This window comes from Gymnoscopelus microlampas (genome assembly GCF_963454915.1).
Source record: "Gymnoscopelus microlampas genome assembly, chromosome: 24".
NCBI classification, from domain to species: domain Eukaryota; kingdom Metazoa; phylum Chordata; class Actinopteri; order Myctophiformes; family Myctophidae; genus Gymnoscopelus; species Gymnoscopelus microlampas.
Window position 1 is genome coordinate 20,574,838 of NC_139961.1, and position 25,469 is coordinate 20,600,306.

Below are 25,469 nucleotides of genomic sequence, written 5' to 3' on the forward strand. Positions count from 1 at the left end.
TTAGGACTTCAGGGAGGATACGGTTAAGGTTAGCTCTGTGATGAACTCTTTGGATCAAATATGCTGGGCAGAACGCAATAATATTTTGATGCCGGGTAGAATATAAAAACACGTGACATGAATAACAAATCATCGCTGACTCACTCAGTGTATCAAAGTTCACTCTAACAGCCCAAGATTATGACACACTTTCCTGGATTGAAACGCAACTCTAAATATTTTCCTCTGCAGAGCACGGGTTTCTCCCTGTGGACATGCAGTCCTCCTTATTTCAGACGTACTGAAATTAGCCCATTAAGACCTGAGGCCGATTCTACAAAATGTCTAAAAATCGTATGTTTCTATGTCAGTGGTTCTCAAACTTTTTCATGTCGAGGACCCCCAAAATTATATGTATTTGGCCGCGGACCCCCATCTCAAAATATTTTGTTCCAGGGACCCCGAGAAGCAACGATTTGAGTTTTAAATAGGTTAGACAACCCAGCCCAGATTCAGGGCGTATTTGCATGTTGAAATTACGCAACGCAAAACATATTTGTTAGTTTAGAGAAGCGTGTCCATGTCTCCCCAGGCACTGAGTCAGCTGCTGTGTTGAGATGATTTCTGATCACAATGTTCCCCCTCTCATCAGAGGTTCCTTAACTTTGGCTTCAAGTTGAGGGGTTTTCCCTCGTCCACAGGCCATGATGTAGTGGTGAAGATGAGTGAAAGTATGTTAGGTTAAGGATAGCCTCGGGAACCGATGCATTTTTTAGGTTAAGGACAACATATTGATTGTTGAGTAACAAACTCGTTAGCAGAAAGAATGACTGATGAACTCAACATTCAGGAATATAAAACATTCACTTGGTTAACTTTGTCTGAACCGGATACTGTGGGTGAGTGGGTGTATGTATGGATGGATGGAGGGTGCAGGAACCACGAGACAAGTCATTTTAGGATCCGTCTGCAGAGTAGATAGATGGAGGCGCTCGGGTGGCGCAGTGGTAAAGTCCCTGCCCACCACCGCGGAGGTTGTGGGTTCGAATCCACTGTGGTGCATGCGGCTTTGTCGAGCGTCTGCGCGAACACAATTGGCCCGTGTTTGGGGGAGGGAAGCCGTGAGGGGAGGGTGATATCACTGCATGTATTCCTACGGGCTGGGGCGGCACATGTCAGCAGGGAGTGTTGGGCGGGAAGTGTAGAACGAAGGCTCTACGTCTTCCCGGTGGGGGTTCCTCACTGGCAGATGAGTCAGTAGGATACAACCTACTGACTCATCTGGGGAGGAATCAATTGGCGAAAACGACTACATTGGGGGGTAAAAAGGGGGTAAAAAGCACAAAAACAAAAAAAAGGATGGATAGAGTATAGGCTACTACAGACAGACAAACAGATAGACAGACAGAAATGTTCCTTCTCCTTTGTGTGTGTGACTATAGATCAAAATAGATTATTAAATTATTAAGGAACAAAATTAATTAAATGATTGTATTGTATCGCTGCAGGACATTACAGAGCATGGTTTGCACCGCCAGGTCTCCAGCATTATCTGACTCTTTACAGCATTGAGTCAGTATTTGTATTAAGTTCACTTTACCGGGCAGTGAAGGTTAAAGAGGCATCGTTCATGAAAAATGGTTTGTCTCACAGGAGTATGACTTTAACTAAAAAAGGAACACCTATTTCTGCCCGTATCTAAGAAAAGACCTTGAGCAATGAAAGAACTCCTGTTCTTCTCCGTTCTTCTCACTTTCCCCGGCAGTCAAGGTTACAGAGACATCTTTCATTGAAAACTGTGTCACAGGAATATGACTTAAAACAAGAAAAAAGACTACCTATTTCTGTCCGTATCTAAGAAAAGACCTTGAGCAATGAAAGAACTCCTGTTCTTCTCTGTTTTGGGAAGAGTGAAGAGGGAATTGTAGCATTCCTCCCTCTTTATTCTGTCTCCAGATAAAATGTTCTTTTGCATGTTTTAATGAACTAAAATGTCCTCTAAATGTCACATTCAAGGTTGTGGTCTGCACAATAAGCACTTCTATCTGCGCAGGCACAATAAGTTATGTCAGTATGCAGTTATGTCACACAGCTTTTATTGCAATATAGTTATAGTTGACTTTTAGATTGATAATATTTGGATTGATTGCAGATTCATGTTTTTACCTATAACTGCACGGATCTGTGAAAACTTTGTATGCGCACTCCCTAGAGGCCAAGGAAAAACCTTTGCCCTGCATTTTTCACATCTGCCTTTTATAGCGCCACCAGGACTTATGTAAAACATTTTTTTTTAATATTTCTCCTTCATAGTTTATCCAAATTTCACACAAATCGGTACATTTCACACAAATCACATCCTTGACATCCATTGACATCTAAAGTTTGCAGGAGTGGCCCGCTTCGAACGAAATAATGCAAATCATGAACGCAGCGTCCGATTGTGGTGAAACTTTGCACATTCGCACTACGTTGAGGAACAATTGCCACCATTTTTACATTGCCCTATAATAGCGCCACCATGAGGCTGATTTTTTGCTAAACATTGTTTTTATATTACTCCTACGAATGTTGTCCAAACATCACGCAAATTGGTACACATTATCTCTATAGTCAAGTGATCGAGACGGATCCATCCGATTTTTTATATTCCATCCTGATTGGCGAATTCCAAACTTTGCTGGCCCACAATAACCTACCTGACCTGGCGGAGACCTGTGCTCCGAGGAGCACTTTTTCTAGTCTCGATATACAATATAACACGGCCCCTCCTGCCTCCTCTTCTAACTGGTTATAAGATCCAACCAGACTATCTCCTGGACCTCCCAGTTTAAGAGCTGGAGTTTCCCCCCTTTTTTATGTAAACATGAACCCAAGAACACCTATCTATGTTATGTCTAAGAATGTCACTGCATTTCGCAGAAACCTCTTATCTCCATATTCTAACTTTTTGTGCTTTTTTGTAAATTAACGTCCTACTTGATCATGTTACAGCGTCACACAAAAGCATCAAAAGTAGCAGATCTACAAGCTGGAGCTTTGAGCTTGTAGATCTGCTACTTTTGCTGGTTTTGTCATTTTGCATCCTGAGAAGTAACAGTTTTGGACATTTGAGGTTTCCACCCGACAGATGATTTCCTTGTTGAAATCAAATAGAATGCATTCTCCTTTAACGTAACACAATCCCACCAGAACCGGTCCAGGACCACCCTGCTATATCTCCCTATCCGCATGCGTTTCAAGAAAATAAAAAACATTTTCCTTGTAAATATTTAACCGAAAACAGGATTGAGTCAACATGCTTAATCCATTCAATCCGGGAACGCACTATGAGCTTCTAGATATGCTATTTTTGAAAAATCCTGAAAATGTGTGCAAATCTTTGAACGTATTGTTTAACATTTTTAACTCAAATCTTTGCTTCTGGGGGGTCCCTGGAACAAAACATTTTGAGATGGGGGTCCGCGGCCAAATACATATCATTTTGGGGGTCCTTGACATGAAAAAGTTCAAGAACCACTGATACAGTAACATAACGTTTTTTCAAAAAAGACATTTGTAGACTATGTATTAAAAAATGTGCACCATTTTTCAAAAATAGCAGATCTACAAGCTCATAGCGGGACACTCGACGCGCTATGAGCTTGTAGATCTGCTATTTTTGAATAGACAAAGAAATCAAAAAATTTACACAGGTGCGTTCCCGGTCTTAATGGGTTAAACAACGTGTTGTTATTCTGTGATATATGTGTGCTGTGTGTGTGTGTGAATTGGTCTACATTTCTCTCTCTCTCTCTCTCTCTTTCTCTCTCTCTCTCTCTCTCTCTCTCTCTCTCTCTCTCTCTCTCTCTCTCTCTCTCTCTCTCTCTCTCTCTCTCTCTCTCTCTCATGTATTCCATTTATATATCTGTCATCGTGTCTCTCGGTGGCAGTGAGTGTGTGTGCTGATGTTTGGTTGTTTATTTAGAACGTCTGGCGCGTTGTGTTTGGGCCATGAGACGGGATGTTCGCGTAGAGACGGCGTTGTGCAAACGCCAAATTCTGACATGAGCACTAGACGGGTTTATATACTGTAGGAGGCCGATGAGAGGTTAGACAGCAGAAAAGACGTATGAATATGGAATATGTTTCTGTGTGTGTGTGTGTGTGTGTGTGTGTGTGTGTGTGTGTGTGTGTGTGTGTGTGTGTGTGTGTGTGTGTACGTACTGTACCGATGTACGTATGTGTCTAGATATGCGTACAGTATGAACTGTATGTATTTGTGTGTGCATGTGTGCGTGTGGGTGTACATATTGTGTGTTTAAATGATGTATCTTTGCATGTGTCTGTATGTGTTTATGTACATTATCACATGTGTGTGTGTGTGTGTGTGTGTGTGTGGGGGGGTGTGTGTGTGTATGTGTGCGTGTGCGTGTTCTCTCATGTTTTTTATTGCTTTCAGCTTGTCTAATGCATGAAAATCATTGTTGGTTGCTTTCCAACTCTCTTGGATGTGAGAAGAATTCTCTACTAAGTCTGTTGGGATATCAGAGTCACAGAGTGTAAAAACTGACCCCTGAGGGCCAGTCGAGTACAAACCCAAAGTGTGATTTTAACTCTGAGGGTACAGAAATGGACCCCTAAGGGCCCGTAGACTACACAGTAAAACACAGAGAGTGTTAGTTTAATGCTGAGCGTGTAAGAGTGGACCCTTGACCACTGGAACCTTGGCGCTTCTCTTCTGGGGTAAACATTCAGCGAAAATGTGCCAATCTACATGCTCACAATGGTGTCCAATATGCTCCAACTTTTAAACTCTTACATTTTTCCATTTGGTCCACATTGGTTCAATTTGAAACAAACTTGTCAAAGTCGTTTATATGATTGAAACCTTCTTTTTTTTATTAGAAGAAGAAGAGCAAAAAGACCAGTAAGAGAAAGAAGAAGAAAGAGAAGGACCTGACAGCAGACAGGTGCGTGAGTCTGCTTCAGACACATGTTGCTTTCAGTCTGTTATTTCACATTGTCTCTCATTTATAACCTCCCTTGCATTGTCTGTCTGTCTCTCGCTCTCTCGCTCTCTCTCTCTCTCTGTCTCTCTCCCTCTCCCTCTCTCTCAGGCCTCTGGAGTCTCTGTATGAAGAGCTGGTACTAGAGGGGATCCTGATTCGACCAATGAACATCAAGCTGTCGGACTATATTGGTACTGTATCAGCACACACACACACACACACACACACACACACACACACACACACACACACACACACACACACACACACACACACATAGCGGTCACAAAATTCATCATTCCGTTCGACACAATACAGTGGTATCGCGGTTTGTTACTTTTTCGATACAGCAAAAAAGTTGAAATGTTGAAGAAATGTCTCATAAACAGAATATAATGATCTTTTTAAAGAAAGATAATAGAGCTGCCAGACCCATGTTCTGGGGAGTCTTCTTAGCAGCATATAAAACAAAAACAGTTCTTGTATTGAAAAATAATAACAGGGTAACAGGGCTTAATTACATGAATCATGTCTGTAAAGCCTGCATTTTGCTGTACAGAATAGTGTGTCATATCTGAGGTAAGAAATGGCCATTTGGACCCCCGGTGGTCCCCGAACCCAACATTAAGAAACTGTGGTCTAGGCTGCTTTTTTAAGCACAGAGTCACTGAGAGAGCTCTCTTTCAACAGGTCTGGCTGAGCTCAGAGAGGTTGATAATAAAAAATAGTTTTAAAAAATTGTGTGTGTGTGTGTGTGCGTGCGTGCACCATGACAGTGTTTCCACACCAGCTGAGACAGAGCGCTCCAGATTTCATATTTATGAGTCGAAACCTCCTTCACAGCGCACACACACACACACACACACACACACACACACACACACACACACACACGCACGCACGCTAACTCCAGCCAGACTCACTCCATCATGTAGAACAGACACACATGTTTGTGAGGATCCTCTTCAGCCCCAGAAGGTCCAACCATTTATTCTTGTTGTTCAGATGTTTCTGCCTATGCGCTTCACTGTGTCTCTCTATCTGTGTCAGCTCCGTCTGTGCATGTGTGGCCATTTTGTCTCGCACGTCTGCCTCTCGTTATCTACACCTGCCTGAAGGCAGTGCCACAGTGAGGGATCATGTCTTTGCCTGTGTTGTTTGTATTGCGATGTGACTTCCAATCAATATCACGATTATTTCAAACATTTGTCTCGGTTACGATTGGATAACGAAAATAAGTGAAAATAGCAGATCTTCAAGCTTGTAGATAGTCTATTTTCTCAAGCTACCTTTGTACAATGGAGTATAATACAGGTCTTAAATGGATAATTAGACTAATTTAGTCAATTTATTTATTATTTATTGTTGATATAAAATAAATGACTTGCTTCTCTCTATTTTTGGTTAATTTCCCAGCCCTACTGTCCACGGCTAATATCGCAAACTGCTACAATGTTATATTTATTGTGTGCTCAATTGCTGAATACCTTTCAAATTGGTCGACAACTATGTTGTTTTTGTGAATTTGTAACCTCAGACCCACCATCCCTCCGGGCAATGGGATACAGTACGTGTCCATGACAGTACAGAGTCGGACTAGCCAATCGGGCACGCGCTGTCCAGCCGGTGTATGGGATCTACACTACGCCATTCCTCTCCTCCTTTCGGCTGAAGCCGTGCAACTGTTGCCAAGTAGTTGATAATCCGTGCGTGTAAAAACATTTATTTTCCAGAGAATCTATTAGTCACACCAGTGGTTCTCAACATTTTCAGGCCATGACCCCCCCAAAATAATCATATTTGAACTGGGGACCCCCCACACTGGCAAGCACTTGGAATGTAGGAGTTGAGGCATTACATTTGTTAGACTCGGTTCCACAGATAAATATTTTGAAAGATCTACAAGCTTGAGAACCACTGAGTTACACCAACATTGCTGTGGTAAAGTAGTGTTTGTGTCATTGGTCAAGTTCATAAGGACCTCTATATTTGTTGCTGATCCATTTGCACGCGTACCACACACACACTGAGAGAGACCCCAGCACCTATGATGCACTCTCACACGTGCACAAGCGCCACCAGGGCCGTTTCTAGCTTTTTTGGGGGGGGCCAATGCAAAACATTGTTTGGGACCACCCTACCCCAAGGAAACTTTGTTTTTCTGTTTTTTTTTACCGGATGTGCATTACAACATCTCCAACATCCGCACAAACGAGACCACCAAATGATACATTTTCCAGAAAATGTTTTTTTTTTATGTCACAAACAAAGCTGTGTTGTTAAGAAATCAAATTCAAGACAAACATGCAAATTATAAATTTTGAACAAATAAAAATATCCCTTTTGCCCAGAAAAAAAACAATGAAGGAAATGCACCAGGCCATTACAAATAATGACCATAAATAATGACGGTAGCATTCAGATGATGATGTACAACAATGATGTGTCAATGTCATGTGCCGTCGGGTGAAAGTCTAACAAAGTGGACTCACTTTTTAGCTTGCGTCAGTGGAACTAGGGGAGAGTCAGAATGTGCTGTTCTTGTCCGGGGGGGGGGGGGGGTCATTGAGGGGGTCCCAGGGGGTCCCCAGCTAAAGGAACAGTTTAAACGCTTTCACTCTTCTTTTTTTTTTGTTGCCTATTCGAAAATACCCAATCTACAAGCTCTCAACGTGACACATTGTGAGCTTGTAGATAGGCTATTTTCGATGCATTTACAAAGCTGTGATTCCCGCTGTTAATGTCATATAAACATAAAAGCTACGGGAAAGTGTGTCTGTACACATTTATAAATGGAAGCATATATAGCCTTAAAGGTAGTGATATTGATATGGTTAAAACAAAACGTGTTTTTTTTTTGTTTGTTAAAAGGTTAAATCACCATATTCTGATGGTAATAATTGCTATAAAGTGTAGGTCCAGTAAGGGAGTCTCCCGCTCTCTCCACCTCTTGCAGTTTTTCAGCCAATCGAGAGAGAGTACCCATTTATCATTGTGTTCCAGTTCCAGTTTTGTCTGCTCATTTCTTTGTCACCACTTCCAATTACACTTGTTTATTCTGTATCCTGTGCGAGTTCTCTCTCCTGATTGGGTAATAGGCTATTGGTATCCTGACATGAAAACGTATACATTTGCTGTTTACTTAAGAGCTGGAGAGACGGGGAGACTCCTGTTACTGAACAAACACTATATAAATATCTATTGAATACTTATTTTAACAAAACAAAAAAATGACCCTTACCCTACCTTTAATAAAATTAAAATTAAATAAAAACATAGAAAATGCATTCACAGGATATCCTTTTTAACCACTTACACCCTCTATTCTTAGTAAACTAAAACTGAGCTGACCAGGGTTCCCCATGGCTACTTTTGTCCCTTTTTGTTGCCGAAAATAGCCAATCTACAAGCTCACAATGCGTCGCTGTGTGGCACGCTGTGAGCTTGTAGATGGGATATTTTCTGCAAATGTTCCCCCCAGAATATGGATGCTAGGGTCAAGTGGTTAAAAACTAATAAAACAGACTTAATGGAGAACATTTTTATTTTTTCAGTGGTCAATATTCGGCCCCACCTTCACCTTCCCGTGACCCCACTTGGGATCCCAGCACAAAGTTTGAGAACCTTTGATTTTAGACACTCTATTAGTGTGGGAAGATGGAAAAAAGAGCTTCTGATGTCATCAACCTTCTGGGAGAAGGATGGGGGAACGGGTAGAGGGGGTTTAAGGAGGGAGTAGCCATTAATAGACTGGCTGGCTGCCTTTGTGTACAGCATGTCTCTGCAGGTGGCTAGCCCGTCTATAAGGGGGTCAGTCTGTGTGTTTGACTGAATCAAGAATCAAACAGTTTATTTGTCAATCACAGGTGCAAGCAGCGGAATGCTAGTGGGGTTACACAAGATGGTGCTAACATCAATACAATACACACGCTGGGTTGTAATTAAATAAAAAGGAAAAATTTGATAAGATCAATTGAAATAAAAGGATTTAAAAGAAAAGAAACGATTGTTTAAAAGTACTGGCAGGACACATTTTAACCTTTTGTAAAGAACGTTAGCAGCAATGGGGAATGTATGAAAAGGGGGGGAGAAATTTAGTATCAGATTGGAAGAAGGTAAACATTTATACATCAGTGCACTCAGTGCAATTCAGCATACTGTATACAGATTTAAAAGGTATATATTTACAAAGTATGCTTATCTCTGTACATTAGTCCAATAACATTGAGCAAACAAGCATTATTATTTACAGATGAATGCAGTCTGTTTTTTTATTTTGTCTTTATTATTTTTCTACTTTTGTTTTTGTTTTATGTCCGTGTTCTTGGTTCAGGGCTCCAACATCTGCTGGGATTTATCCTGAGACTTGAGTTCCCTCCCTCAGACGCGTGCCAGTCCACATTGTCACCAACAGTTCATTACTGGGCTGCGTGTCTGTCCTTCTCAATCCTTTTTTCGTCTCTCATATACTGTATGCATGCTGCACGGATGGTAGGAAGCTCCCCTGTGGTGCACTCAGCCGACCACCACCTGTCTTAGAACTCACAGGTCCTGGGAGCAGCTATTCCTCATACAGTGACTGTCATGACCACGGCCTCTACAGTGGGCCCATGTGACTGTTTGCCTCTCCCTCCCTCGCTCTGCTCTGAGTCTGATTGCCCTGAATGCCGTCACCTGTGAGGACCAGCTGAGTCTGGTTTGGTGACGAGCTGCTGAGACTATAAAGACTATGTTTCTGTGTGTGTTCAGTGCTGGGTCATAAGTTGTGTGTCAGGTTCCTTGTCATCATGTTTAGTGTAATGTTTTGAGTTCAGTATTTGTTGTAAATCTGTATTGTTCCTACTAGTAAAATTATGTTTGTGATCCTCATCTCCTGCTTTGTCTGAGGTCCTGCCTTTGGGTCCTACAACACAGACTAGTACCTTCTCCGAGACACTGAATTGTTCTCAAATGCCTGAGGTGGTACAGGCCTTGTCTCGCCTTCTTTGCCACAGTCTCTGCGTGCAATCTCCAGATCAGGCCTTGGTGGTGTGCACACGAGGTGCTTGAAGCTGCTCACCCCTCTCCACTGATGCTCCGTTGATCAGGAGGGGCGTGTAAGACCGTCTACAGACGTCCTTTGTCCACGTTTAGAAAGAGGCATGCCTTCCTGGCACCACTGCGACAGCCCTACCACCCCCTCTAGATAAGCCCCCTCAGTGTCCCTCAGTGTCATTTGACCACCATTGTGTCATCAGCAAACTTGATGCTGGGTGTTGGAGCTGTTCCTGGCCTTACAGTATAGTAGAGCACTCGGTATGCAACCCTGGGGGGCTCCAGTGTGTTAAAGGTGATGGAGGTTGAGATTTGGCTGACCACCCTGATCACCTGGGGTCTGGCAGATAAGAAGTCCAAGAGCCCAGTCATGCATCACAGAGTTCAGTCCCAGTCCATCCATTTTGTTAGCCAGCCTGGAGGGGACTGTGGCGTTAAAGGCACATATTTCCCTTCACTGTTGTTATAAAGATGGGAACTTGTGACCTAATTTCTAGAGCTTTTTTGAAATCCTGCAGAAACCTTTCTGCTTCTGTGTCCCATCGTCTCACTTCTCACTTTGTTATCGCTTCCCATCTTGCTTTCCGCTTATAGTGTGTTTGTTCCGGTGCTAATCTCACAAACGGCTGCACCGATCACTGGAAAATAGTGTGTGCACGCCGCCAGTATGCCAACTTGCGTATTATAATTCTTCCTTTTCTTTTTTTGACAGCATGCGGCCTCATTGCTGCCAGCTCCCACCTGATGTTATGTGGGAGCTCCGACCGCTCCAGTTTGTACTTGATAACCGTTAGCTTGCATAGCGTCTTGAGACTCGGACTCAGGTCTAGGATGTACGTGGATCCTTTGTATCCTCCAAAGAGAATGATGCAGTCTCCCACCATGCAACAGCACATACCAGTCATCCATGAACACAGGGCCTTCCCCTTGGGCTCAACCTTAGTCCAGGTGAAGGTCAGCGGATTGAATTTCCACAGATCATTGAAGACCCAGTCCTTGTCGCAGCCACCAAATATGTAAAGCTCTCCGTTGTAGGCGAAAGCTGAGTGATATTTGCGACTAACCGCCGGTGTTCTTAGCCAGCAGTCCGTCTCCGTGTCAAACACTCTGATGCTGTTGTACAACTGGTCCCCTAGGCCCCCAAACACAAACATCTTTGTCCCGATGATGGTGGCGGAGTGACAGGACGAAACGGGCGCCAGAGTGCCTCTGGTGTCGATCAAAGACCAGACCATCGTGGTGGTGTCCAACTTATAGATGTCGTTAGTGCACCCGGTCCAATTGAACCCTCCATAGATGAACATGACCTTCCCCAACACGCAGGCCGTGTGCTTGTACCTCGCCCGCGGAACGGTCTGATAGATCTTCGGCTTGAACCACCTGTGGGTGTCGACGTCGAAGGCGTAGAGCGCGCTGCAGTAAGGCACCCCTCCCCAGATGTAGATCACGCCGTCTATCAGCACGGCCGTGTGGCCGTGGCGCATGGAGGGGACGTGGAGGGGGCGCTCCCCTCGCTCGGTCGTCACCGGGGGCAACGTCGTCCAGTGCAAAGAGACCGTGTTGAAGACGTGCACCTCGATCTGATCCCTGTGGTTCTCGTAGGTCTCCCCATCGCAGTAGCCTCCGAACGAGTACACGTTGTGCCCCAGTGCAACAGCAGCATGGTCCTTGTCTCTGTTGGGTCCGCCTTTCAGGTGGACCGTCCAGCGAAACATCTAAGCCACTATAGAACACTATAGATTAAAAGAAACGCATCGAGACTCCAGCTGTAAAATAAATGGCATACTGTTGTGAACACTTAGACTTTAATGTTGGTATGGCGGCCCAAATGTCACGCAAAACCTGTCTAATCAGCAAAGCAGATGGGTTGGGTTGGCCTATCGGGGAGGCCAAATGATTGCCATGGTAACCCCAGCCCAAGCAAGCTGTCCTGTTTAAGAATAGATAATGTACACATAGTAATATATAATAATATAATAATAGTCGATGTGTAGCGTTTATGGAACTGTTGTATATTTTACAGACAATTGTCTGTCCTGATGAAGGTCTAATGACCGAAACGTAGAATAAAGAGCTACATTTTTTTTTGCAAGATTCAGACGGTGTGCGGGTCCTATTCTTTGGTTTAATCAGAGATCTCCTCCTAAATTGTGAATTTTTTACTTACACACCTGTCGCCCTTGAGGTGTGCATCGGCCTCCTTCATAAAAATTAAGATTATTCCCCATGTATCATCAGTGATTTAAGGACCCATCTTTTCTGCTCAAGCATTCCTTAAAGTTTGCATCAAAGTAACTAGGATTGCCACCTTCTATGTGGAGAAATAAACGCTGTCACTTTGTGCCGTGCTATGAGCTTGTAGATCTACTATTTTGTTTTAATCTTGAAATATTCAGCAAATCTTTGAATATATATATATTTTTTTTAAAACAAACATTTTTAACTTAAATTAATTCTGGGGGGTCCCTGGTACAAAATATTTTTAGATGGGGGTCCGCGGCCAAATGCATATCATTTTGGGGGTCCTTGACATGAAAACGTTTGAGCACCGTAGAAACATACGTTTTTCAGAAAACTGTTAGGATTTAGAAGACCTGAGGCCGATTCTACAAATTTTGTAGAATCGGCCTCAGGTCTTAATGTAACATGATATGTAGCTCACCAGATAACCAACTGAAACTGTGTTGTGTTTACAGAACTATAACTAAAACTAAATATCCCTATAGTTTTAGTCTTTGTCAGTATCCAATATTTGTCTTTAAAAATAGTGAAAATATAAGTTTTACAAGCTCACAAGGCGTGGTGTTGTGAGCGAATAGATCAGCTATTTTCACTATTTTTCTTAGCTTTTTGAATTAAACTAAAATGATACCTGAAACCAATAAAGAACTAAACTAAAACTATGCCTTTTCACAAAATAAATGCTAAACTACTGTAGAAAACCCGCTTTAAAGACCAATTGAAACTAACGTCAAAACGAAGTCAAAACGAAATAAAAATGAAAACAAACGAAAAATTCATAACCCTAATAACCTTGCCTACTTTGCTCACTGCCTTCTCTGTCTGTCCCTCTCCCCCTCCACCCACTCATCCATCTTCATCCATCTTAGCTGTGACGTCTCTCTGCCATGCTGTCTGCATTACAGCAGCTCTGAGTTATTCCCTCTCTGGGTCTCTCTTTGTATTCTGAACTTGAAAGGAAAAGTGAGACGTCCGTACCCTTGTCCTTCACGTCTTTTTTATTGAGACAGTAGGAAGCCTCGGACGCAGGAGAGAAGACTCTGCTAGTATCTGTTCCCAAGCCGGCGGGTGGCGTGTGCGTGCGTGCATGTGTGTGTGTGTGTGTGTGTGTGTGTGTTTGTGTGTGTATTACTATACTTGTGAGGACCTTAATGTCCCCACTTATACTCCAAGTATATAGTAGAATTTGAGAAATAGATATTGTGAGCGCAATTTTCTGTCTTTTTTTGTTTATGGTTACAAAATATATTTTAAAGAAGATAAAAGTTTACAATTAGGAAAAGATTCAGATTGGCGTTCGAATTAGGATTAGACATTTAGAAGTTAGGTTTAGGGATTAGAGATGGAGTTATGCCTGATTTACACTTAGTTGCGCGCTGATGACGTGCACCGAAAAATAGCGGATATACAAGCTCTCAGTGAGGCTTGTAGATATGTAGGCTTGTAGATGTGGGCTTGTAGATCTGCAATTTTTCGGCTTTAGGCTTATGATAAAAGCCGTCAATCCCCCCCAAAAAGCCATGCATCATAAAATCACTGTTTTAAAATGTTGATGTCCTCAAAAGTATAGTAAAACACCTGTGTGTGCGTGCGTGTGTGTGTGTGTGTGTGTTACATCTGGTTCCAGGGACAAGGGAGTTTTAAATCTCTCTGGTGTGCGTTTGTCCGTTCTTTCTCTCTCTCCAAGACTCACTGCTGTTCATCGGTTCAACGGCTTCTGATCATTTTCATGCGATCGTCCATCGTTTCCACGTCTCAGCACATGTGTGTGTTCCTGTGATCTTTGTGTGTGCTCTTCACTGTGAACAGGTTTCTCTGTCCACACACACACACACACACACACACACACACACACACACACACACACACACACACACACACACACACACACACACAATGTTTCATTCGTGTAGCTCGGGGCGTCACTGGACACTGTCAAGATTGTTTTCATTTATTTTCATCCTTTTCAAATGATTCTATCTGTTTCTGTTTTTCTCCACCTCTCTTATGCGTTTTGTCTGTTTCTCATCTTACGTCTATGGTGAACTCGTTTATATTTTCATCTTCCTCTTTCTGTCTCTCTCTTTGGGTCTTTCATCGTCCAGTGTCCCTGGACGCTCTCTGTCACAACATATATTTTGTCCTGTGTGTGTGTTTGTGTGTTTCTTCTCTTTCTCAGCTATTCTCGGCGGCTCTGTAAGCCTTGACCAGTCCTGCCCTGCATTTATTCCGTGATTTGAGATCCATCTTCTTCATGTTTCTCCACATTTCGTTTTTCCATGCTCTCGTCCCATCGTTTGACATGTGAACATATGAGTCCAGCAGACCTGCTTGTCTTTGATTTCTCCACCTGTTCATGTTTTATTCATGCCTTCCTCTAAGGCCGTGCTTCTCAAATATTTGGGGGCTCACCGGCTCAGGGCACTCCTATACATACTTTTTTTTTCATCCACAGCACCCAGAAATTACATTGTTACTTCCCACTCTTGCACCTTATATTTTTACATATTTACTACTTTGGCATTTAGCATAACAGTGTGACAGGCTCTGCTATACCTATTTGTATCGTTATAATGACTGTTTCTAATGATTACAAACAATAGAACAGAACTAATTAGAATAATCAAATACAACAGAACACACTAGAATTGAATGGAACAGATTCCGAAACACAGGAATTCCTAAACTAAAGTAGAATATATTCAACTAGAGCAGACCAAACCAGAATAGGATACAAGAAAACAGAACAATCTTGAGAATTAGAATAGGGAAGAAAAAAAAAAAAAAGAAAAAGAAAAAACCTACAATTGAATGAATTGAATTGAACAGAACTTTATTGCCTGACCATGACTCAGAAAATTGCCCTTGTATTAAGAAAAAGCACATGTAACATTGTTGACTACATACAATATACACATTATTTCATCTCCACATGTACATTTGTCCGCGTTCCTCCTCTCTCTTCATCTGATGTTGTGACCATACGCGCACACTTCACCGTCCCTGGACAATCTGTCTCTCAGGGCACCCTTTCATTTATTTGACATTCTGATTTTCATTATTTTCAAGCGAAGCGGTCCATGTAGTTTTTTCCCTGGTGTGGATTCGTTCTTCTTCCCGCTGGTGTTTGTGTACGTACAGTGAGCGCTTCTCGGGACATGTTCTTCATTTACTACCTCTCACATCTTGTTCATGTCGTTTATACGCTCTCTCTCTCTCTCTCTCTCTCTCTCTCTCTCTCTCTCTCTATTATCTGTCTCTGTGTTCATCCTCTCAGACGGATATCTGCTCTTCCCTGTGGATGACCTCAGGATATGATGTTTTTATGATATCGTTGCTGTCGGGTGGAAACCTTGCATGTCCAAAACGGTTCCTTTTTTTAATATATTTTTTAAAAACATATTAAAATAGTGAAAATAGACGATCTACAAGCTCACATCTTGTGAGCTTTAGATTGGCTATTTTTGCTACTTTTGTGCGACACTCTTGTATGATGAAGTACTATAACATTGGTTCTCAAAGTGGGGTCCGGGGACCCCCAGGGGTCCTTGAGGGAGTTCCAGGGGGTCCCCAGCTAAATTTGTTATTATATTTTACCTATATTTTATGTGTTGGCTATTCAAAACTAGCAGATCTACAAGCTTGCTGCGCGTCACTTGTGCTGTGAGCTTGTACATCTGCTGTTTTTGAACATTTTCAAAAAATCTTGAAAGTGTTTGAAGAATTTTGAAGAATTTTGCAATTATTAACACAAATTTTCTATTCAGGGGGTCCCTGGCACAAAACATTCACAGATGGGGGTCCTTGGCACCAAAGCGTTTGAGTAACCACTGCTGTAGGACGTTAGTTTTATGAAAAAACATAAACAGTCGGAGATACGAGGCTTCTGCCTGACATCAACGATATTCATGTGTAATCTGTGCCTCCCTTCTTCTCCTCTCTCCTCTTCTCTGATCTCTCATCTGCTTTGTCTGTCTATAATTCCCATTGTTTTCGGAAGGCCTTTCATCCCAGCTACCAGCTGTACTGTGTTTGGCATGAGAAAGGGGAATTTGTTTAGCCCGATAGGTCAGGTCCACTTCAGTGTAACAGAGTCAGCATGCCGTTGGTCTACAGCGGCGCTTCTCAAGCCTTTTAATTTCAAGGACCCCCAGTGTGGTACGCATTAGGCCACGGAACCCCCCCTACGGGGCCATTTGGTTCCATTTGTACGCTCCCTGAGTTGCAGATCTGTAAAGGTCCATTTGGTTCCATTTGTACACTCCCTGAGTTGAACAATCAAGGAAGCCAATGCCTGTTGATCTCCCTAATATGAGAAGTTAATCACCAGGATACGTTTTCCAGAAACCCCAGGATCTGGAGACCCCTCACTGTGTGTCAGGGATCTCCATATGAGCCTCACCGGTATTAGACCCCATCTTGTTCTATCAGTACAGCTGACCAGTACAATCACAATCTTCTACTGTTGTTCCCTGGGAGCTGTTGGTCACTGGGTGGGTGCTATTAATATGGTGCTAGGGAGCAGTTAGGGGTTATGTGTTAATCTCAGAAATCATTTTGGGATAGTTTTTCACCACCCATAAAAACAGGTCGGTTTTGACTGAGAGATTGCCTAATTTGTTATATTAATCAAAGGTAGGGTAAGTGATATTTTTTGGTTAAAACATAAAGTATTTTGTTAAAAGGTTAAAACACTATTCTGATAGTAATTATTGCTATAGAGTGTTTTTTCAGTAACAGATGTCTCCCTGTCTCTCCAGCTCTTTAATAAACAGAAAATACATTTTCCGGTAGGTGTCAAAATCTCAGCCAATCAGGAGAAAGTACCCATTTTTAAGCTTAATTTGTATAGTGTTCCAGTTTTGTCTGCTAATTTCTTAGTGTCATCACTTCCAATTTCACTTGTTTAATCTATATCCTGATTGAGTTCTCTGCCCTGGTTGGATAAAATTGGAAATTAAACTGAAACTGAATCGAAAATGCATTTTCTGTTTAATAAAGAGCTGGAGAGACAAGGAGACTCCTTTTACTGAACAAACACTCTATAGCAATGAGTACTATCAGAATATAGAGCTAATTAACACTTATTTTAACCAATGCAAATCACTTACCCTACCTTTAACTAATAGTTTGCCAAAAATAGGATATACATCATGATTTATTGGGAGAAACCAAGCAAGTATATGTTAAATCAGATATTAAGCACCCCTACAGCCCAAATGGAATGTTCCTCTATTGCATAACTTTTTTTGCATGATTCGACTGAGAGATTGGCAGTCGAATCAGTCTGATTTGACTGCTGGTCGAATCTCAGTCGAATCATCGACTATAGGCAACATTAGTCGACTATAGGCAACATTTGGCCAATCAGATTCGACTATAGAAATCGGGGACAGGCCTAGTGGCAACCCAATGTTTGTGAAACACTGCTATAGAACAGTCATTCCCTTTGCAGATATTTTCCAAACAGTGATTAAAGAATGAATCAGCACCCTCCCCGTGAAAAACGAAACTCCCATAACTATGAATGTACCGTCCCGCCCCTCATTATCACTGTCCTGGTGAGGCCTTTCTGTCCCTGGTGGCTATGGAAAGATTGAATAATGATTTAATAAATGAGCAATGCGGAGGCACGTCTATCATTGCTGTGACATCATCGGAGTGATGACATACTGTACATACTGTAATGGTAAGACACGGCAGAGATAGCATGACTACCAAGAAAAAGGATTTTCATGAACTATAGCCTCAGGAACGAATATGAGGTAACTCTGTGTGTGTGTGTGTGTGTGTGTGTGTGTGTGTGTGTGTGTGTGTGTGTGTGTGTGTGTGTGTGTGTGTGTGTGTGTGTGTGTGTGTGTGTGTGTGTGTGTGTGTGTGTGTGTGTGTGTGTGTGTGTGTTCAAGTCTTAACATGAATCATACTGTATTTATACACAGATTAAGTTGTACATAATCGTTGCTGTCGGGTTGAAACCTTGTATCTCCATATTTAAACTTTTCATGTTGTCTCATAATTTAAAGACCTACCTAATCGTAGAACTGGGTTTGGCGATGTTCTATGTTCTATATTGTCTGAATCCGCTTTGTTTGTGTTAGTTTACATGCTTAAAGAGTGACTTTGAGAGTTGTTTTACTGTACAATGTAAATCAATGAGGAGTATATTTAGAATTATCAATTTCTAATCAATGGAGTAATTATTTTTGATTTCTTGTCCACCTTTGGAGTTACATCATGGCAAGGTAAACTACACAACCCAAACCTCTACCAAAGAGTTCTTGCCCTTTAAGTCTGTGGGTTTTTATGAATACTGAACTAAAGACAATTATTAACAAGAGCTTTGTCACTAAATAACTACATTGGAACCATTGGAACACAGGCTCTTTTTTTCCATTTCCTGAAAAGTAACCGTTTTGAAGTTTCCACCGTACAGTTATTTGTGAACACCCTGTCCTGTCCTGTCCTGTCCTCTTCCCTCCCTCCCTCTCAAGGTTCAAGGTGTTCTTTATTCTTTTGATTTGTGTACCGGTTTATACGGATACAATTATTCAGACCTTTAATCAGGGCTGCAGCATCTTTCTTTTATTTTCTTAGCGATTATTCTATTGATTACTTCTGTGAGCTTGTACAGTATATTGGCTATTTTCACTGTTTGTTTGTTTTTTAACTTTTCACCTATGATGACATGCTGAAAATACAGATAGATTATTAATCAATTATTTCAATAAGTTATCAATTATCGTTAATTTTCTTATAATCGATTAGTTTGATGAACTGTTGCACGCATACATTTAACTCATTAAGACCTGAGGCCGATTCTACAAATGCCTTCTAAATCAGTAGTTCTCAAACTGTTTCGTGCCAAAGACCCCCAAAATGATATGTATTTGGCCACGGACCAGAAGAGAAGATTTGTGTTAAAAAAAAAAACACTTTCAAGATTTTTCTCAAATGTTCCAAAAGAGCAGATGTACAAGCTGTGAGCTTGTAGAGTATATCTGCACTTTTTTGAGAACCACTGTTCTAAATGAAAAACGTATGTTGCTGTATATATAGCTAAAATCTAAAATGTCATGTATGCTTTCCTGGTTTTAATGGTCAATGCTCTCCTTCTTTCTTCTATCCATCCTCTCGTGTGTGTGTGTGTGTGTGTGTGTGTGTGTGTGTGTGTGTGTGTGTGTGTGTGTGTGTGTGTGTGTGTGTGTGTGTGTGTGTGTGTGTGTGTGTGTGTGTGTGTGTGTGTGTGTGTGTGTGTGTGTGTGTGTGTGTGTGTGTGTGTGTGTGCGTCTGTCTGTCTGTCTCTGTCTCTCTCCAGGTGAGTACAACTACCTGGGCACCACCCTGCGCCAGGCGGGCATTGAACCCATGCCCTCTTTGTCAGACGTCAGGCAGCTCGTCGCCCTGTACGCCATCCTGCCCCTGGGTGAGTGACACACACCTACTACACACACACACACACACCACACCTGTTCAGCCTCGTGTCAGTTTACTGACACATACACACACACGCATAAATGCAGGGCAGGACTGGTCAAGAGCCGAGGAAGAGGAGACACACACACACACACACACACACACACACACACACACACACACACACACACACACACACACACACACACACACACACACACTAGTCTGTCTAGCCTGTCTCCCACTCCAGGCAGTGTGTACCCAGCTATAGGGTCTTTGATGCTACTTGACTGGAGGTGTTGAATGATGCCTTCTGTACCGGCAGGGCGGTCTGTTTGTTCAGGAAGACATCTATCCGTCTGTCTGTCCACGTCTAACCCACCTCCCACCCACCGACCGATGACGGATAGTTTGACGTCTTCCTCAGCAGGAGTCTGTCTGAGACAGACTGAACTTGGTTGGGAGAGACTGGTGTTTGACTGGTGGAGAACCTTCTGTGGAGAAAATCCAGTCCTATATTGCGCTAATCTGAGTTATGGCCATTTGAAATGTTAGACAGTGCTGTATAGGGCTGTGAATCTTCTGCTATCTCACGATTCGATTCGATTGCGATTCTTGGGGTCACGATTCAAAACAAACGATTCTCGATTCAAAAACGATTATAATTTTTTATTCAAAACGATTATCCATTTAAAAAACGTTTTTTTACGAATCAAAATCAATGTTCTTTCCAGATTCAGCCCAGAACTTGCCACTTCTCAAAATGTCATCATACAAAAATACTTTTCTATTTTTTAAATCGATTTTTTTGAAAATGGAATCGATTCTGAATCGTCCAACATGAGAATCGATTTTCGAATTCGAATCGATTTTTTTCCTGCAGCCCTCGTGCTGTAACACTGCTGTAGTGCCCCATATGTGTGCAATTTATTTTTTTCAGGAGCCTGATTCAAACAACTTATAGGCCATCGGTCGTCGTAATTTCGTTCCACTCAGCGTCCAGTTGAGCAGGAGAAGGGGGCGTGGCGGGGCTTGTGACATTTTCCACTTGTTTCTTTTGAGGGGATCACTGCCGACCCTTATGCAGAATTCACACCAGCAGCTGAGAGACTGAATGTTCACAGCGCTGACATTCACGAAACGCAATAAAATGGTCGTGTCCCTCGTAAATAAGAGAGCTGTGCTCCAAGCGAGAGCGCCGGTCATCCGAGCGGGATCAAAGCGAGCAGCTGCAGCCGGCGGCAGAGCTCAGAGACGGGGAGGAGAAGTACAGACACGCAACGCTAGTCTATGGCAGCTTGCTTGTAAACAACTTATACATTTTAGTTAAGAAATAGCAAATGTAGCCGTTCAAACTTGATTCATTTCACACATACAACTACTGGCTTAAAACTTGGCATCAAACCAGGCACCATCCAGTCATTCTCTATCACGGCCCGATTTTTTAACTGAATCATATTGTGCTATTATGAGGAAGATTCATGCATTCTGCTTGTTGGAAAATCCAATGTTGACACGCGCTGAAAGGCTTGGCTTTATGTTGTCCTTCAGTAACGGTGACACAGAACACCTCTTCAGTTCACAGTGAGAGGCAGGTCACCGCAGAGCCACCATGTCACTGCTAGGGTCACGCACAGTTTAAAAGGCCACACACACCCCCCCCCTCTCTCTCTCTCTCTCTCTCTCTCTCTCTCTCTCTCTCTCTCTCTCTCTCTCTCTCTCTCTCTCTCTCTCTCACACACACACAGCATACACGCTGTGGATGAAATATTAATGCCACGTGCCACTCTAGGGTTTCTGTGTTTTGTCTGTGGCGTCGCTGTTCCATGTGTGACCTCTTGACCCCGTCACAAAGGAGGGGTCAGGAGGAGGCCACCGGACCGGGTCCAAAACGCTTTCATTGTATGGGTCAAAGGTCAGTTCATCTTTGTACTAATGCACTATGAGATGAAATGGCCTCAAACAGAAATCTGGATAACAGTGGTTCTCGAACCGTTTCATGTCAATGACCCCCAAATGTATATGTATTTGGCTGCGGACCCCCATCTGAAAATATTTTGTGCCAGGGACCCCCATACAACATGTGTTGTTAAAATGTTTCAGAAGTATTCCAGAAAATATCAGATCTAGCTCACAAGATCGTCTATTTTCAAATATGTACTGTATATAGGGTTAAAGAGGTTAAACAAATTCTTATGTAGAAGACCCGCTGGAACCCCCTCCAGGACCCCTGGGGGTCCCCGAACCCCACTGTGAGAACCACTGCTGTATCAAAATATATAAACAGAAATATGAGAAACAAGAGCATCCTAGAGGTGTGCACAGCTATAGGAAAACTACACAGATTTGTAACTTCAATCGCACTGTTATGATGTGAGGAGATCAATAGTAGTGTGGCAAGAAATATGCTATGTCTTCTGTGTATTTCTCAGTGAAATGTTGACATTGCGAACATGATGACATCAAATGCGCTGTTTCACGGCATCGTGCATAAGCAGCTAAAATTGCTGCAAAAAATTCTCACATTGTTGTGAGCTTGTAGACGATCGCTATTTGACTTACAATCATCCAAGGTGCCTCTAAAATGGAAGGGACAGATGTGGATGGGTGCCAAAAAACCTAGCTCCAGTCCACTCCCATTATATCTCCTTGATAAAAACCTCCGGATCTCCTTAACTTTACGGTGGTGAAAACGAGCCATTTTCGGTGCGCGATCACTCCGCAATGGCAGCTCGCGTGAGAGATGTTATTGTTCCTGGCGTTAGACGGGACCATCGTTCACGCATCCATTGTTTACATCCGCGTCCTCGTCGTGGCTTCTACAGCGCTAAACATATCAGCGTAAACGGTAAAGAATGCCAGCACTAGATGTACCCTGTTTTAATTAAACTCTGGCACTTAGCACCAGATTATTTTTTGCTGTGATTTGCACGGTTAACCGCAAGTGCTGTGGACTCGCTGGAAGCCGTCTTCTGAGACATATTTTAACTATGGGAACCCCTCCAACCCACCACGGATGCATGTACGCACGCACACGCACACGCACACGCACACGCACACACACACACACACACAGTGTAAGGATTCCACCCTAGTGGGTGAAACATTCTGTCCATGTTCGTGTAGGCCACAAAAGATCTGCTCAGATTCATTACAACCAAACCGAACAAGGTTTGTGATGGGTCATAAAGGAAAGCATTCTATAATTATGGGCTGATGTACGTAGAATCTGCTTTACTTGAACAGAGCGTTGCGTTGCGTGCGGCCCGGGGTGGGCTCAGGGCCCGTTTCATGTGAAACAGTTGAAACATTAACTAAATCTGCCTCATGCTCTCAAAACTGTAGCCGATAAAGAGACAACTGGGAAACCTCAAGCCAATGGAAAAACATTTCCAGAAAGAGAGATGAACACTTAAGTCCTATCTTATGCTTCTGTGAGCTTGTAGATGGGCTTACACACACACACACACACACACACACACACACACACACACACACACACACACACACACACACACACACACACACACACACACCCATTGAGGCCTGAGGTTCCGATTCTGCAAAATGCCTTCTAAACGGTTTTCTGAAAAACGTATATGTTTCTATATCAGTGGTTTTCAAACTTTTTCATGTCAAGGACCCCCAAAATGATATGAATTTGGCCGCGGACCCCCATCTCAAAATATTTTGTTCCAGGGACCCCCAGAAGCAAAGATTTGAGTTCAAAACGTTTGATTTAAAACAATATGTATTCAAAGATTTGAACACTCAGATTTTCAAACACAGATATAGACACAGATTTGATTTGTTTTTTTCAAAAATACCAGATCTACAAGCTCATAGCGCGGATGAGCTTGTATGTCTGCTATTTTTGAATAGCCAAAGTGTAAAATAATGCTTTTTAGCTCAAATCAAAAAGTGACACAGATGCGTTCCAGGTCTTAATGGGTTAAGTACAAAAAATACCATTACTGGCATATATACAATTGCACGTGGACATGCTCCGTTCCATGTGCTTCACCACCTGCTTGTGTGTATTAATACTATCAGCACGTTTCTCAGAATTATAATTGACAATAGCACATTGTTGTTGTTCTCCACGGATGGCTTCTCGCTGAGAGCTGGCACATGTTCAAAGACACAGGGGAAGTTTATGTGTTGTGAACGCTCCCTTGAGGGCTGTGTTCCGAATAATAGTCAATAGAGGATATTGCTGTACGGGACATCCCACAATAAACCAGAAATATGTGCAGGATATGTCCAAGGAAGAAAGGAGAAAAACCAAGTCTCTTTGGTTACTCTCCTTGGTAAACGGGAGTGTAAAACCAAGGAAGAAAAACCAAGTCCAAAGTCTAGTTCTGGACTTGGTTTCCACAGAACAGTGACGATATGAGGTGTCTCTTGTTGAGAATGGCTTTTATTTAGGAAAATCTCTGATCACAAGGACTACAAGACTTTACCATTAACAACACTGACCCCTACTGCACGCTTTTATGAAGGCACTGCGGAGAGTTTGATGGGGAAGAATATTGTCTGTGAAAGATTGCATAATGGCAGACATGACATCTGCAGGGCGCCTTTGAAAGTCTGCAAAAGGCTTCAACTCAAGTAAATTGGTTTAAGGATTAAAAGGATTTTTTTTTCATTTGTGTTCATCGTCACGTGATGAGGATGTTTGTGTTTATCTTGGATCAGTTTGAATACACACAGAGGTGACTTTTTGCAATCACCAGCTGTTATTTTACCGCAGCTTCTGCCAGCCATTGTTTGCGTGTGTGTGTGTGTGTGTGTGTGTGTGTGTGTGTGTGTGTGTGTGTGTGTGTGTGTGTGTGTGTGTGTGTGTGTGTGTGTGTGTGTGTGTGTGTGTGTGTGTGTGTGTGTGTGTGTGTGTGTGTGTGTGTACTTGACAATGTATTGCTATACTTGTGAGGGCCAAATGTCCCCACAAGTATAGTAGAAGTTGAGAAATAGACATTGTAAGGACATTTTTCCCGGTCCTCACAAGAGAAATGGCTCTTTTTATGGTTGACAATTGTCACAAGGGAAAAAACGGCATTCATGAAATTGGCGTTCTACAATGTTGATGTCCTCACAAGTATAGTAATACAAACGCGTGTGTGCGCGTGCGTGTGTGTGTGTGTGTGTGTGTGTGTGTGTGTGTGCGCGCGTGAATTCACTCTGTTTGTGTTTGTGGGTGGGGGCTGATCAGCTGCTCTTCTCTCCAGGGACCAGTGGGGATTCTCAGGGACCACGCTGCACCTGCCTCCCCCCCCCCCCCCCCCCCTGGGTTGCCAGGTTCTCTGTGCCTGGTGGGTGGTGGTGGTGGATGTGGTGGTCCGGCCCGGCTCTCACGCTCGGCGGCCTGGCAGACACCCAGCAGCACATCCTTTAATCCATTCAAACCCGGGGAAAGCATCTGTGTCATTTTAGATTTGAGCTTGTATACATAAGCACATTGGTTGGCTATTCAAAAATAGCAGATCTACAAGCTCACAGCGTGTCACTTCGTGCCGTGCTGTGAGCTTGTAGATCTGCTATTTTAGGGGGCCCTTGACATGAAAAGGTTTGAGCACCGCTGATATAGAAACGTATGTTTTTTTCAGAAAACGGTTAGGATTTGGAAGACGTTTCGTAGAATCGGTCTCGGGTCTTAATGGGTTAGGATCAGAGAACACACAATAGGCCTGTAGAGTTGTGGATCTGGCTATTGTGTGACTGAACTCTACTGTGGACTATGGGTGTCAGGGCCAGGTATTGTCACTGTCGGGCAGAAACCTTGTTTGTCCGTATTTCATTTTTGCTATGTTT

The 25,469-nt window shown here is 42.7% G+C and overlaps 2 protein-coding genes across 2 annotated transcripts in view; one reads left to right on the forward strand and one right to left on the reverse strand.

Annotated features, from left to right (window-relative positions):
• drc11 (dynein regulatory complex subunit 11) overlaps window positions 1-25,469 on the forward strand; it is a gene marked incomplete at its 5' end in the record, with an annotated part of 126,913 nt that overhangs the window by 82,013 nt on the left and 19,431 nt on the right. The window contains 3 exons of the mRNA XM_084050916.1: window positions 4,867-4,931; window positions 5,079-5,161; window positions 19,561-19,668. Coding sequence (XP_083907042.1) covers window positions 4,867-4,931; window positions 5,079-5,161; window positions 19,561-19,668 — 256 coding nt within the window. The remainder of the gene's footprint in view (window positions 1-4,866; window positions 4,932-5,078; window positions 5,162-19,560; window positions 19,669-25,469) is intronic.
• On the reverse strand, window positions 10,182-11,719 carry LOC311041006 (kelch domain-containing protein 3-like; the record flags this gene model as incomplete). Its single annotated transcript, XM_084051443.1, has 2 exons — window positions 10,182-10,344; window positions 10,746-11,719. The coding sequence occupies 2 exons, from the start codon at window positions 11,717-11,719 to the stop codon at window positions 10,182-10,184; spliced, it is 1,137 nt and encodes a 378-aa protein (XP_083907569.1).